At 41.1% G+C, this 15820-nt stretch overlaps 1 protein-coding gene across 1 annotated transcript in view; it reads right to left on the bottom strand.

Moving 5' to 3' along the window:
* Positions 1–971: 971 nt before the first annotated feature.
* The window catches only part of LOC118749185 (peroxidasin-like), a 203754-nt gene continuing 188905 nt past the window's right edge, over positions 972–15820 (bottom strand). The window contains exons 4-5 of the mRNA XM_036483962.1: positions 1081–1334; positions 972–1008 (exon numbers count right to left, since the gene is read on the bottom strand). Coding sequence (XP_036339855.1) covers positions 995–1008; positions 1081–1334 — 268 coding nt within the window. The 3' untranslated portion in view covers positions 972–994. The remainder of the gene's footprint in view (positions 1009–1080; positions 1335–15820) is intronic.

Here is a 15820-nt window from a genome sequence, read left to right as displayed (position 1 = left end):
AAAAATGCATGCCCAAAACTTTTCTAAAAAATCTGATTAAAAAATTTTAAAATTTGATATCAAATTTTTGAAATTGGTTGAATTTTCGCGAATTTCGCATTTTCAGCATGATTTTTTTATGAATTACGAATGAGCGGCAAATTACGATAATGTGAACATGCTTTATAAAATACTTTTTCTGCTCAAAATTTTAAAATTGTTTATATGGAAACCCCGAAAATGATAAGGTTATCAATTCGTCGGAATATTATTATTTTTTTATGTATGTTACCGCATAACTTTGGACCACGTAAACCGATTTCGATAATTCTTTTTCTATCGGAAAGGTAGTGTCTCACAGGTAAATAATAAAAATAGATTGGCGCTTATACATATGTTAGTGTTTGGCCGAGCTTCTCCTCCGACTTGTGGCGTGCGCCTTGATGTTGTCACACAAATCGGAGGGACCTACAGTTTTACACCGACTCCGAACGGCGATTGTATTTTTATAGGAAGCTGTTTTTCATGGCAGAAATACACTCGAAGGTTTGCCATTGCCTGCTGAGGCACGACCGCTGTTAAGAAAAAACGTTTTTTATATTATTTTTTGCGATGTTGCTTTGACCAGGGCTTGAACCCAGGGGCTGCGGAGTGGAAGCGCGCACTGCTTACCACTACGCCACATGGCCGACATCTCACAGGTGGTCCCACACTAATTTGGTTTAGATCCGATCATTGAATCATGAAACAATTAACGGTACTCCTAAGTTTTCATATAAGAATTGAAGTCAGTTGTGTTTTTTGCTTAAAAATTACTTGTTTCTTTGTGTAGTTAGTTTAACCTTATTTGACAAGTTGACCCAGTAAATTTAAGTCATTATTAAATGAACGCATAATTTAGCCTGTATTCTAATTTATCTATAATTAGCTTCGTGGTCTGTAAGAATCATTGTATTTCATAGACTACTTTATTGAAGTAAATAAATAAATAAAAACTTTTTATCTGCGTTAACTATTATGAAGTAGGATCTGAAACAGCAAAATATTCGTCCAAATTTTTGAATGCCCTAATGAAAAGCTTTGAATTTTATTCTGACTTACCGCAATTAAAGTCCTCTACTCGAAGTTCCGTAAGCTCTTTAACTCCAGAGTGCAAAGACTTACAAGACAACGTGACCTGAGTACGATTTTGCCGAGTATTATTAAATATCGAAATTTCTTGGGTGTAATACCACCATAGCGAATGAACTGAACAATCGCAACGTAGAGGATTGCTATCAAGTTGTAAGCTTTGTAGGTTTGATAAGTATGAAAAATCATCCGGAATGTTTGATAGTTTGTTATTGTATAAAGATCTAAAAATGAAAAGGAAAAACACAATAGAGAATATATAGTTAGTGGTCTTTTATATGAAATCATAAGAACTATTTATACTATTTTAAAGGCCTATATATTCTCTTCTCAGATCATATTCGGTCTTTGAAATCGAATCAAAAATATTAATTCAAAAACTGATAAATCTACAAAATCCTATTTTCTGACCTAAATCGACAGGTCGCGACCCCTAAATGACCTTTAAAAAGTCTATAAAGATAGCCAATAATATTTCTCATAAAAACGAATAAAATTAGGGGGTAGGGTCTTTAAATTTCCAAAAAAAAAAACAATTTCGATGGGCACCTTAATGGGGGTCCATGAGTTGTAAGTGGGGGCTTACGACAATTTTTCTGGTTTCGATACTAAAGGACCAAAATGGTTGCTTGATAACCTCTTTATTTAACTTTAATTTGAGTGGTGTATAGTGCTCTTGACGCACTGCTGCACTTACCGTCACTTTGTGTTTTCATACGTGGGAAAGCCTTACAGGCCACCTGCAGACTAAAAATAACCGGATGTTGGTATAACACTGAGTGGGGCGCGGCGAAAATTGCTGGCGGCAGAGATTTAAGCACTTGTGTCTTTTCAATGCTATATGATAGTACGCAACCAGTACCTTTGTTGAAGAGATTCTATAATGTTGAGTTCCCTGAGATTGAATGCTGGTTTAATTCCATCACTGAGACCGGACTCACACATTGTCGAATCTTCACTGATGGCTCCAAAACTGACTTTGAGTCATGATCTGGGGTCTTTTTCGAAGTTAATGGGGATAGCTTCACTTTTATGTTGGGGAATATGTTTCGGTCTTCCAGGTTGTGGTGATTGCAATCCTCAAAGCTATGGACTACATGGTGGAACACAGGTGGAGGGGAAGGAGTTTACGTGTCTGCAGTGACAACCAAGCTGCACTTAACGCATTGGCTAGCCCTCTAACTACTTCCAAACTAGTTCGGCAATGCAAGTCTCGACTATATTATGGTGGTAAACATAAAGAGCTTGCTTTACTCTGGCCCACCAAAAGACACGATTACCACAGAAGCGAAAGTGGAAACGAGCTAGGCTATGGGAATCGCTTACCCTTTCGCTTCAGGAAGGCATTATTTTAACATGGGCATGTCATTGGCGGTAAGCCCTTACCCGCAGCATTACCTTCGAACTAAGGGAGGACGCATGGATAAACAGAATCCAGAGAAGCAAAAAAAGAATGCCTTACAGAGAAACTAATGTAGAATGCCTAGCTAAGTACATACTTATTTATATTAAATTGAAATCAGAAAATGTCTTAAAAGATTAAAATTAATTACAATTTTTATAAATCAGTTTTTATACAAACATATGTATGTATTTGGGTATTTAGATTTTAGTTAAAAATCGATATGTACATACATGCATATTTAATTAAGCTTAAAATTGTACTTCCTCACTCTTGTACTTCACTCCATTGACTGACTGCAAATTGAACAAAGCAAAACATGATTTTTATGCGAGACAAATTTCCACAGAAACTAACGGTAAAAAAAGATTTTTTGGATATTCATTCTATTTTTCAGCTGACTACGATGCAGCATTCTACTTTGCATTCCCCGAAATGAAGCAAAGAAGCGAAATAAAAAAAAAATATTGTAGGACATTCTACTTTGCATTCCCCGAAATGAAGCAAAGAAGCGAAATAACTAAAATATTGTAGGACATTCTACTTTGCAATACCGACAATGCCTAAAAGAAGCGAAAAAATTCGAAGGCATTATAACGCTATGCCTTCTAGAACACGTTACCACTAAAAGCGATTACCGATTTTTTGCTGGGGGGTGGCAGGTCACTCGGGAGTACCTGGTAATGAGACATCTGACCATTTGGCCAGAATTGGCTCAGACCAGGCATTCCTCGGTCCGCAACCAGTTTAAGCACACCCACTTTCGGCCATCGAAGCAACCATCAGAAACTGGGTGATCGAGGGGATGCAGGTGGGCAAAACTCATGTTGCCTTCAATCTCAGAAGGTCTATCTAGGTTTTAGCTCTCACTGAGCAGGGATACTGCAGACAACTTGTTGGACTGCTGACTGGTCCCTTCACGTGGCACAAACACTTGACTGTGGCGTAAATTACAAGTCCATTTGCTCATCCTGCCTTGAAGAGGATGAGACGTTGGAACACTTTTTGTGCTTCTTGCTTGCTTGGTTGTTTGTCATCGATTTTTCTAGACTCGTTCTTTTCTATATTGTCAGTTTCTGAATTAAAAGTTTGGCGTAAAAAGCTTCGCCGTTTTGTTGTTTTAAGTTTTGTGTTTTAAAAATGTGAGTGCTAAATATTTTTCGCCTCACTTTAAAACAAGCACAAATAAACTATTTTACAAGCACACCATGTACAAAGTCACGAGTGAGCCGAACATTTGATGAGTTCATGGTGAAGATAATGTAAATGACGCTAGGGCTCAAAGTGCTCTTTAAAAATATAACTGCTTAGAGCGAGAGAGTATTTTGATGGATTTACGAGCTCTATTTTTTAAAACCTGCAAGTGTGTAAGTTATATTGTTTTAATAAATAGAAATAAAACATAATATAATGAAAATATTTTAGTTCTATTTTGGCCTCTCCGAGTTTAGTTTTTGAATACACCAGCGATGCAGATTTACATAGTTAAATCTTCACATTTAATTTTTTACGAGGTTTGGGAATATCTAAAAATATATCAGCCACCGAAACCAGTAAATTTTTGAAAGGGGGTCTACGCAAAAAAAGTTTGTGAACCTCTGTTTTAAAAGAAAGGGGATATAAATTTGGGGATGGGAGTTCATTGCTCCTCTGCAAGCTTACCAGGCCCCTTTAGGAATTTTAGCAGTTTGGTGAGGGAAAATAATGTATCTCTTCCATTATCAGTATATCCGACCCAAAAATGTTCCGAGTCTGACAAAGGCCGGATAGCGGCAGGGAAAATGTTCCGTACTATCCCCATCCTCCGAACACGATGTACACAGTGAATAGACGATGATGCCTATTTTGACCATGTGTCGTTCAAATGGATTGTGCCCCATAATTAGTCCTATTACGGTTCGTAGATCACTCCATCTTTGTCTGATAAGGAATTTTGCCATCACCCCGTCAGACCTTTTCAGGAAACACTTAGTTATTTTGCAGGTGTCAATAGTGCACCAAGGGCTCTTACGAGTTTTGTTTATGAGATTCTTTATGTACCCAATCGTTCCCGCTATAGTTGGCACTAAAATTGGCTCCGGTTCAATTGGGCGCTCCAGAGAACCGTAGTTCGACAATTCATCAGCCAGTTTATCCTGGCACTCACACAAGTTCAAGCTCATTCCACCTCGTAACGGGGTTCAGCCCCAAATAATATTCCTGGAGGTGCGAGCGGTTTCCAAGGTCTTTAGAGCAGCTTGGCTCTCGCTGAATATCATGATTTTGTGTACGTGCCACATTTCACCAATTATTCAGTCTGCCACTTTCAGCATTGTAAAGACTTCCGATTGAAAGACCGTTGCCATTGCACCCAAAGCAGTAAAACATCTGAAGCTACCGCCCTGATGCCATCCATCTCCAGTATCGTTTTCAGTGTTTGAGCCGTCGGTATAGAAAGTTTTCACCGAGTTTCCTAAGAGAGTGTCTGGATCTCTCCATTGTTCCCTTGTAGGATATCTAACGACGTACTTTCTTCCAAAAAAGATTCCAAGTATCAGTTTGTCATTAGGTGCCAAAAATAGAGAATATTGCTCTGGCAACCTTCTGAACAACTATCTGTGGCCACAGACCAAAAGAGTGCAGTCTACACATCGTTTTCATTGCCTCCTCTTTGACCACTAAATCCAAAAGTGCCAAATTCAACAAAGCATTAAGAGCCGGTCTTGACGTTGTACTCAGAATGCCCGTAATGCTATACACACGCTCCTTTAACCCTGTTTAACCCTTCGGAAAGCGCGCCGCGGCAAATTAGCCGCAAAAATTTTAATTTGTGGTTTTCAAATACTAATTGTAGTAGCCGGTCACTGCCACTTAGTGACTTTGTAAATTTTGAGATGCAGCATGGTTCAAAGTTAGCTGTTACTTGCTGCGCTATATCGTTCAGTTGATATTTGTATTGGAAAGTTGGTGTCTCACATTTGCGGCTGAATTATACTTTGCGTGCACATTGTAACTATTACATATTTATGATATTCATTTTCTTAGGTTTTAGAGAAAAAATTATGATGCATTTTAGTACGAATTTACGTCATCACTTGTCGAATTCGGTTTGGAGACAAACCGGTTTCGGCGTTGTGCCATCCTCAGTGTTATTTTTCGTTCTCTCGGAAACAACATTAACACAAAATGAGATTTTTTTTAACTTATGTAGAAGCGAACCAGCTACGTAATAGAAATTGAAACCAGGTATGAGGTGGGTTTTGTCGAAGGCTGAGGTATGCTCAGCCGCTCCAGAGTCCAGCGAAGGTCCCACTAACCCCCACCAAATAAAACACAATGATTTGTGTATTAAGTCGAACACACCCACACACACACGCGGCTATCTAGAATTCCGGCAACTTGTCGTGCAGGGGAGAGGAAGGTAACGAGAGAGAGTCGGCAGTCGGTGTCGGAGATTATTCGGCGGGTAATTGTACGGCGACGGGAGCGCTACTGGTGTCAGCAAGATTGGCAGTGGTACGCGTCAGTCGTAGTGAAGAGCATGGCAATGAGAGCAGTCGCGTCGGTTGTGACGGCGACTGCGACGGCTGCCTGCAGTTCCCTTGCAGTGGTGGCGGCGGCCTCAGCGGTGACGTTGGCAGTGGCCCATATAATGATGAGGGCGGCAGCGACCTCTCGCAGGGGTGTTGTATGCGGCCCTGATTGTGGCGAAGGGCGAATGCGGCCCTTTTTAAGGGTAGTAGCGGCGGCCTGGGGCGACGATAATTACGGCGGCCCCAGTCATGAAGACAGTAGAAGCGGGCCCTGATGGTGGCGATGGTGACAGCGGCCCTGGTTGGCGACAGTTAGCTTTCGCAGGCCCCGGTGATGAGCAGTGGTACGGGCCCTAGCGGTGGTGATGATTATTGCGGCGGCCCTGGACGACAGTGAGTATGAATCGCGGTTCCTTGTGTTGCTGGCGGGCGGCCCTCGGGATAAAAGCAGCGGTACGGGCCCTAGCGGTGGGGATGATTATTGGATGACAGCGAATACAAGTGGCAGTCCTCGGTAAAGCTTGCGGGCGGTCCTCGGTAGTGATCTCGGCCTTAGGGCGGCAGCGGTGCTGGCGGTCCAGATTGGTGACCTACGGACAACTGATCATTAGTGCGGTCCCCCATGTATGCATGTATGTATGTACATAGGGGTGCTTTTAGTCTCGTTGGTATGTTAGTTTGTGTGTACGTCTACCAGTATGTATGTATGTATGTTTATATATTTGTACCTATGTGCAGTTGTAAGGCGCCTGCTAGGGTAAAGTCCAATATGTTATTGTAGCGTAGGCGAAGCTACGTCCCCTTCCCACTTCGGCGGACGACAAGTTGCGGTATTCTAGAGTTTTGGCCTGAGGCCTACACTACCTTAGGGCCAGCCCAGGTATTATTTACCAGAGTACGTTGTACCCTGGCTCGGTCGGTATGTGTGGGGCGGTCTTGTTTTATTTTGTTTAAATTTTTTTTTCGCATACAAGTTCAGGTTTCTTATTGCTAACGTGTGTTTTTTTCGCATACAAATTAAGGTTTCGTATTGCTAACGTGTGTTTTTTTTTACGATAAGTTTGTAAGTGATTATAAATAAGTACAATGTTTACTTGTTTTTCGTAAGTGATTATAAATAAGTACCATGTTTACTTTTTACAATGATATGCAACTTTTTTTTTGTATGTATTATTACAGGAAGTAGTTAAAAAAAATTTAGTTCGTATTGATGTCTCATGTGCCAGGAGTGTTGTGTGGTTTTAGTCTATGTATTCCATAGCTTTCGTTCTCTCCCCTGACCGGACGATGGTGTGCGGGCCCACATCTGGTGATGGTTGGGTGACCCTTGGTTCGGCGGCGGTCTTCCGGGCTGAGTTCGTGGTTGCTGCTGCTTGATTGGTGGTGTTGGCGGCTGTTGTCGCTGCCTCGGCTTTGTGATCTCGCGTTCGGCGGTGGTGCTTGGCCTGGTACTTTTGGAAAATCGAGCTTTGTGGATTTCCAAGAAATCGGCCAGTCTTTTGTTTTGCTTCTCTTTCAGGTGCGTCCCTTCGGTTAAGCTGCACAGAACAGCCGTAGCACCGGCTCTCGGCGGTGGGGCGGGAGCTGTGGGCTGGTTATCAAGTGTCACGACAATGCCTCGTTGCGCCAAAAAGTCCATTCCCAATATCGCTCTTTCGGCCAGATTGGGGATGACGACAACCAGTGTGCTTGTTGCTCGGCCGTTATATTCAATTTTGACGGGATAGGAGCGCGTACTTGCGACGCACGTTTGGTCTGCTAGTTGCACGTTTTGTTTGTCGGGTTGTGGCTGAATATTTCGGTGCTCCAGATGCTTGCGTAGGTATTCATTGATGTATGTTAACGTAGCCCCAGTGTTGATTAGGACTCGGACATGCGTGCCTTCGACTAGGGCGTTCGCATAGAAGCGGCCACCGCGACCTTGCCAGCCTGTTTTCTCCTTGCGACATAGGCAATTCCTGGAGAGGGTACCATCTTGTCCGCATCGAGAGCAGGATAGTCGTCTCGGGCCTCTACACTGAAAACGGTGGTGTCCGCGCTTTTTGCATCTCCAGCAGGTGTTCTTCGCATCGTATCGTTTGTCTGGAGTGAATAGGCAGTGTGCTGCTTGCCTGGTTTGCCTTGCCTCCTCGCTTTTGAGTAGCTCATATTCGTCTGTGAGCTCCATCAACACTTCGATAGTCTGGAACTCGCTCCGCTTTGTGAATAGTCGGTACTCCACTCGCAAGCCTTCGTAGATGCGCTCCAAGTGGTCTTCGTTGCACATGGTTGGGTGTTGTCGGATTAGCCTTTGGAGGGCGAGGATGTAGTCCTTGGCCTTTTCTCGGTTTAGCTGTTTCCGCTGGCGAATGGCGTCTTCCAACTGACTTACGTGTCGACGTGGAAGAAAGAATCGTTCAACTTCGGTGCGGAATACGGCCCAGGTGGTTATGTGTGGCCTTCGGATGCGGAACCATTGGAGTGCTTTGCCGCGGAGTATTTCGGAGAGGGTTGGGAGGAGTTGGTCTGGCGTGATTTGGTAGCATTCCGCCAGCTCCTCAATCCTCTCCAAGAAGTCGTGCAGAGTGTCGCCGCCGGCGTAGTGTACGTCCCAATGGCGGACTGTGCTCATTACCTCAGCGTTGCTCATATGGTCTCGTTTCTGGGCGGTTGGTTTTGCCCCCCCACCCGGCGTGCAAGAGAGATTCGCCAGGCTTAATTGCAGGAGTTAGTTCGTGTGGTGATTTCGCCATGCTAGCTTCATCGGCAGCGATCTCCATCTCCAGTTCTCTGAGAAGGTTTTCGGTCGATTTGCGGTTTCTCTTCGCCCTGACGAAGTTACTGAGAGTGCTGCGCAGATCAGCGACAGTGCTCCCTTCAACGGGTATTTGATGCCTCTTGCATTATTCCATCAATCTCTCTTTCTTCAAGAGATATATCCAGCCAAGCGAGTCAATGTTTAGTGTGGTAGTATCATTTTCGCTCATCCGTGTGCCATTTACTGGTTGTGGTGTGTTCGATGAGCCCGCTTCCGCAGTGTTGGCGCGTGTTAAGGTTTTTGCACATGCGCCTGTAGAGCTGGGTCCCTGCTCGGGCGCCATTTATGAGGTGGGTTTTGTCGAAGGCTGAGGAATGCTCAGCCGCTCCAGAGTCCAGCGAAGGTCCCACTAACCCCCACCAAATAAAACACAATAATTTGTGTATTAAGTCGAACAGATCCACACACACACGCGAGTATCTAGAATTCCGGCAACTTAGCGTGCAGGCGAGAGAGGAAGGTAACGAGAGAGAGTCGGTAGTCGGTGTCGGAGATTATTCGGCGGGTAATTGTACGGCGACGGGAGCGCTACTGATGACAGCAAGATTGGCAGTGGTACGCGTCAGTCGTAGTGAAGAGCGTGGCAATGAGAGCAGTCGCGGCGGTTGTGACGGCGACTGCGACGGCTGCCTGCAGTTCCCTTGCAGTGGTGGCGGAGGCCTCAGCGGTGACGTTGGCGGTGGCCCATATAATGATGAGGGCGGTAGCGACTTCCCGCAGTGGTGTTGTATGCGGCCCTGATTGTGGCAAAGGGCGAATGCGGCCCTTTTTAACTACGACGGGGACAGGGTCCTGGGCGGCGATGGTTGAGGTTCGCAGTATCGATTACCGTACTCGTGACGGGTAGTAGCGGCGGCCTGGGGCGACGATAATTGCGGCGGCCCCAGTGATGAAGACAGTAGCAGCGGGCCCTGATGGTAGCGACGGTGACAGCGGCCCTGGTTGGCGATAGTTAGCTTTCGCAGGCCCGGGTGATGAGCAGCGGTACGGGCCCTAGCGGTGGTGATGATTATTGCGGCGGCCCTGGACGACAGTGAGTATGAATCGCGGTTCCTTGTGTTGCTGGCGGGCGGCCCTCGGTAGAGGTTTCGGCCTTGGGGTGGCAGCCGTAGTAGAGGCCCCTGGGATAAAAGCAGCGGTACGGGCCCTAGCGGTGGGGATGATTATTGCGGCAGCCCTGGATGACAGCGAATACAAGTGGCAGTCCTCGGTAAAGCTTGCGGGCGGTCCTCGGTAGCGATCTCGGCCTTAGGGCGGTAGCGGTGCTGGTGGTCCAGGTTGGTGACCTACGGACAGCTGATCATTAGTGCGGGCCCCCAGTGCATCGAAAGGTTGCCCAGTCCCCCCGTATGTATTCGTGGCCGCTAGGCGCTGCAGGGTGCTTGAGACCGTATGCAAAATTGGGTCTAGCCCATAATGGGTTTGGAGTGTTGCATGAGGGATATTCCCCGCCTTGCTGCCCCCTTCAACCAATCAGTCTTCCTCCGAGGAGGAAAGCCAAGAGCGCCCCAAAGAGGTCCGAAGCCCCGGATACGCTCCGTGCTTACCTACGGACAACTGATGCTGGTTGAGTTCATGCTGGCAGCTTTAGCTCTGGTTTTGTATGAGCTGTTTGAGAAGTGAGTGGGCTTATTCCGCGTTATGTGTTTTGTGTAGCGAATTTCTTCCATATGTTGGTGCGCATGATTATCCAAGTTGGCGTTAGCGAAATTTGTACGCGCTTACCATGCCAGCTTCGTGTATGCGTATGTATGCATGTATGTATGTACATAGGGGTGCTTTTAGCCTCGTTGGTATGTTAGTTTGTGTGAACGTCTACCAGTATGTATGTATGTATGTTTATATATTTGTACCTATGTGCAGTTGTAAGGCGCCTGCTAGGGTGATGTCGAATATGTTATTGTAGCGTAGGCGAAGCTACATTACACAGGAATATGTACCAGGAATAATAAGACAAACATTTGTTGTATTAATTATAACAAAAATCTTGGCAGAAAACATTGCAAACATATTTCACAATGTGTAGAATGTACCAACACCACTGTTGATGATGACGCATAAAAATTAAAAAAAAATGCTTATAATATGTTTCAGTATAAACACAAATTATTCAAATGTTTTATTTGAATGATTTTTTGACATAAATAAAAAAACTGCAGTCAAATTTTGAGATACAACTTGCGGCTAAATTGGCGCGGCGCACAGTGCCACCCTTCCATATAAAATGTTGTCAAAAATAGGTTGTGGACGGATTTAAATGAAAGTTTGTTTCTTAATAAATTTGAGAGCGCTGAATGCAAAAATTCAATTGGTTTTTTGATAACTTCCACACTTCCACTGTAAATGCTGTTTGAAGTTGAAAATTTGGGTTCTTGTAGCATTTCCATAGGTATGTATATAAAGTTCGCTCTATTTTAAAAATATAGGTGTTAAATGACGGGCTTGGCCTGTAGATGTGCAATAAAGTTTTATTTTTTTAAAACGGGTTGCCACCTGTTACAAATTTTATTAAAATTATTTAATAAGTTGAATGATTTAGATATTACAATATGGGTATCAATTGAAAAGGTTTTAAAAATGCTTTACCTCTAAACGATACCCAGAAATGTTGCCACATGTTAAAAAAATTAAATGCAGTTTAATTAAGGGAATAAGGTAACTGAAATATGTATATCAATATGGATATCAGACACAAGAAAAAATTTGACATATTTACCAAGAAATAAGTGAAGAGTAAAAACATTCCTGGGTTTATTTAAGAGTCCAGTAGTTTAAAAGGAATGTAATCAGAGCAAATCACTGAATGACAATGTATGTATTTGTTATAAAATACTAAATACGATGTCGTAAACCTTTGGTTTGACGCAATTATTATTTTAGTTTAGTTAAAATTTGACTTTACACGCAGATGGCAACCCTCTTCAAAATATTTGCAAGCTGTAACCTTATTAAACCTCTGACTTCCATATGGTGATACCTATGCATTTCTTATATATTCTTTATATTTACTTATTTCTTGGTAAATATGTCCAATTTTCTCTTGTGTCTGATATCCATATTGATATACATATTTCAGTTACCTTATTCCCTTAATTAAACTGAATTAGATTTTTAAACAGGTGGCAACCCTGCTGCATGTAGTTAAGAAATAATCCCTTTTACAATATGTGTATCAATTGAAAAGGTTTTGAAAATGTTTTACTTCTAAACGATACGTAGAAATGTTGCCACATGTTTAAAATATCAAATTCAGTTTAATTAATAGAATAAGGTATTTGAAATATGTATATCAATATGGATATCAGACACAAGAAAAAATTGGACACATTTACCAAGAAATAAGTGAAGAGTAAAAACATTCCTGGGTTAATTTAAGAGTCCAGTAATTTAAAAGGAATGTAATTAGAACAAATCACTGAATGACAAATTATGTATTTGTTATAAAATAACAAATACGATGTTGGTTTGACGCAATTATTATTTTAATTTAACCAAATTTGACTTCACAAACAGGTGGCAACCCTCTTCAAAATATTTGTAAGCTGTAACCTTCTTAAACCTCTGACTCCCATATGGTCATAGGTATTTCAATTACCTAATTCCCTTAATTCAAATGGAATTCGATTTTTTAAACAGATAGCAACAGTGCTGTATGTAGTTAAGAAATAAACCATTTTCACACCCATCTCGATTGATACCAGTATTTTAATAATTTTAACTTATTAAATAATTTGAATTTAATTTTTTAACAGGTGGCAACTCTAATATAAGCAAACCTTTATTTTAACCCTACAGGTCAAGCTTTTTAATCTGACACCTCGTTTTTGAAAATCGAACGATTCGTGCGTATCTGATGGCACTGACAAGAAATGAAAAGATGATTTTATACATTAGCAAAAGACGCATTATTTCAAAAAGTGTAAAAATTGTGCAGCTATTTTCTATTTTGGAAGCTAAAAAACCATACTATTAAATAAAGTAATAAAAATGAACCTATTTTTACGTATATTTTTTATTCATTCCATTAAAAGTGACCGTTTTTGAAATTTTTATTAAAAAAAAGTTTTTTCTGGAATACCGTAAGGACACCCTGTATTTAATTTTTTTCCAAAATTTTGATTCTTCCAGTTGTTTAAGTGACTTGCGCCTACTTAAAGAAAGCATCCCTGCTCAGATTGATTTCTAACGGTTTTAATATACATATGTACGTACAAGCGAAAACCCACTACTCGTTGGAAGTCTAAAATTTAATTCGCCATATTCGCTGATGTACATATGTATGTATGTATGTACTTATGTACAAAAAACACACGCTCGGTTAACAATTTTACTCGGTATTCCTACCGCATATACCTACTTTAAAATTAGCTGGTTGCGCCAGCGCTATTATTTCCATCGTACATTCTCGTATGTACAAATACATATATCTACATCTAAAATTTGCAAAACGCTCTGTGTGGTTTTTGTATATATAAATTTTGCCGTTTGCGCCGGCGTTAGAAACTTTGCCGTATTATTCGCGTATTTATGTGCATATGTATGTATGTATGTACATACATACTTACGTATTGGCATCGTTTCTTTGCATTTCTTTGCATATTTCGTTGGCTGCGCTGCCTGCTAAATTTCCAGCTGCTATAATTTCCAATCAGAATCGCTACTGTCAAAAGCGATACACTTAAGGAAAAAAAAGTATACATTTGCGGAACTTTTAAAATCCTTTGCAGGAATTTTTTGCTATACATATATCCATAAGTGGGGATGTGCATAGGTACATAGGTGTGTACAAACCCTAAACGTTCGGTTCACCATTTTTTACCACTGAGCATACATATGTACTGTGTAATTTGCTGGTTGCGCCAGAGTTGTTCTTTTGCTTAAATAAACATAGGGTTATGTACATACGTTCACCACACTCCTTTTTTGGGTAAATCCATTTGTGCCGTTTGCGCCGGCGTTCGAACATTGCTTTATTATCTGCTGATTTATGTACCTATGTATGTATTTACATACATACGTACTTATTTGTGTTTCATTTGCAATTCGTTGCTTTCGTCAACACAACGAGTTGATATACATAAAATCTAATAAGATTCGCTGTTGACAAAATCGATACACTCAGAGAAAAAAAGGCTACATTTATAAAAATTTTAAAATCATTTGCATGAATTCGATTTTTTATCTTTTCCATTTATATACGTTGGTGAATATATACATACATACATATACATATATACTAACACATAATAATATTCAAGTGGCTCCTTACGGGCACATACATACATCGTTATACCTACAACCCTACACCCTATCTATATATATATACATATATATATACCAATATACATATAGGTAGGTACAAGCCCTTTGTACCTCTATATTGTAAACAGCTATACGCTAAAAGTGCATAACTCGAATTCGAATATTTTCTTGTCTCTCCAATACATCGGTTTTGGTAAAGTGTGTTAAAGATTCGTTTGCAATAATTTAACCAAACGTTGTTTCCGTCAACATAGACATTTAAACCATTCAAATTGATTTCAAGGCTTTTTTCGTGATATAAACGCACGGGTACATAAGGCTGTGCGGTGGTCCGTGGAAAACCAGTGCGTTACGTGCGTTAACGTAGACAGTTTAAAATACATAGAAGTGAATTTCGAAAATCCATATGTTTGCGTTGCGTTACTTGCGGTTATGCGTGACATCATAGATAATCAGCCGGAATAATTGTACCTTTCAATCAAGTGCGAAATTAATCCGAATACTAGCCACGCTTTTACTTTGCCATATTCGAATTAACTTAAAACCAAAACCCAAAACTTTCTTTGTAAATCAAATTTAAATCTTTAACCTGGTTCACGGTTACGCGGTGCGGTTTGCGTCGGTCGCTAATCGATTTCATATCGATCGGCAGTCAAATGAATACGTACCTATTACCATATTTTCCTATATATTACATTTTACTTCACACGTATATATAATATATTTTACTTCACACGTATATATCATAATTTACTTCACACGTATATATTTGTGGTTATTAGAAAATAAAGGTCGATTTTTACGTTTTTTCCCGTACGACTCGCTGCGTGCGTTAGCTTGGCATACAATTTCCTTATAGAACTAAGCAAATAGTTCAGGTCCCGATACGGATAGAAATAAAAGTCGACATTTATTTTCAATAAAACCAATTTCTCTCCTGAATGGTTTGCGAACTGTAAGCCAAACAGTCATAAACTTCTATCCCGTGTTAACGGTCCAATTACAAAGTCTGAAGAACGATAAACAATTTTTGCACAAATTGTTTTTTCAAATTTATCGGTTGACCTGATTGGTACCTTTTTCGACCCGGTCGAAGGTTCGTCAACTTTGTTTTATCTCTCTCTAAAGGTCGTTTGGTACATTTACCACTCACCTCAACTGACGTCGAAGGTTCGACTAGTAAGCGACATATCGCATCTGTTGTCCTGATCTGGAGCTCCAGGAACTTGCGTTGACACATCTTGATCAGTTATCTGAAGTCATGGCGACTGAGTCAGCAGTAATGGCAGATTTTCTTTTTGACTCCAACAACATTATAACCTTCTGTGAGCATTTTGAAAAAGAAGATCCGGAAGACCACACCGACACTTTGCTGGAAATCAAGCTTGAGGATATCAATGCACGATGGGAAAGGTTACAACTCTCATATCGAAAAGTTTGCCTTACTGATGAAAAATATGTTCCCAAAGACTTCAAAGAAGAAGCGGGTAACCAACTCCAATTGTGTACCGACAGGTTTTATAATTGCACATCACAGATTCTCGATCTGCGTAAAATACGCAAATCTCTTCCACAAAAAACCGCAGATCAGATTAAAACACATTTCCAAGAGCATCTGTCATTCAAATGCAAATTTTGCAAGATTAATAATCACCCGATAAAATTATGTTTTAAATTTCGAAAACTCAGCACTAAAGAACGCACTAAGTTCTTAGAACACAATGGACATTGCATCAA

The sequence above is a fragment of the Rhagoletis pomonella genome, unplaced genomic scaffold, assembly GCF_013731165.1.
Source record: "Rhagoletis pomonella isolate Grant_MI unplaced genomic scaffold, Rhpom_1.0 Rhpom_scaffold_00014, whole genome shotgun sequence".
NCBI lineage: Eukaryota > Metazoa > Arthropoda > Insecta > Diptera > Tephritidae > Rhagoletis > Rhagoletis pomonella.
Note: the sequence above shows the minus strand (reverse complement) of the source record. Positions and strands in the feature narration are given on the sequence as shown.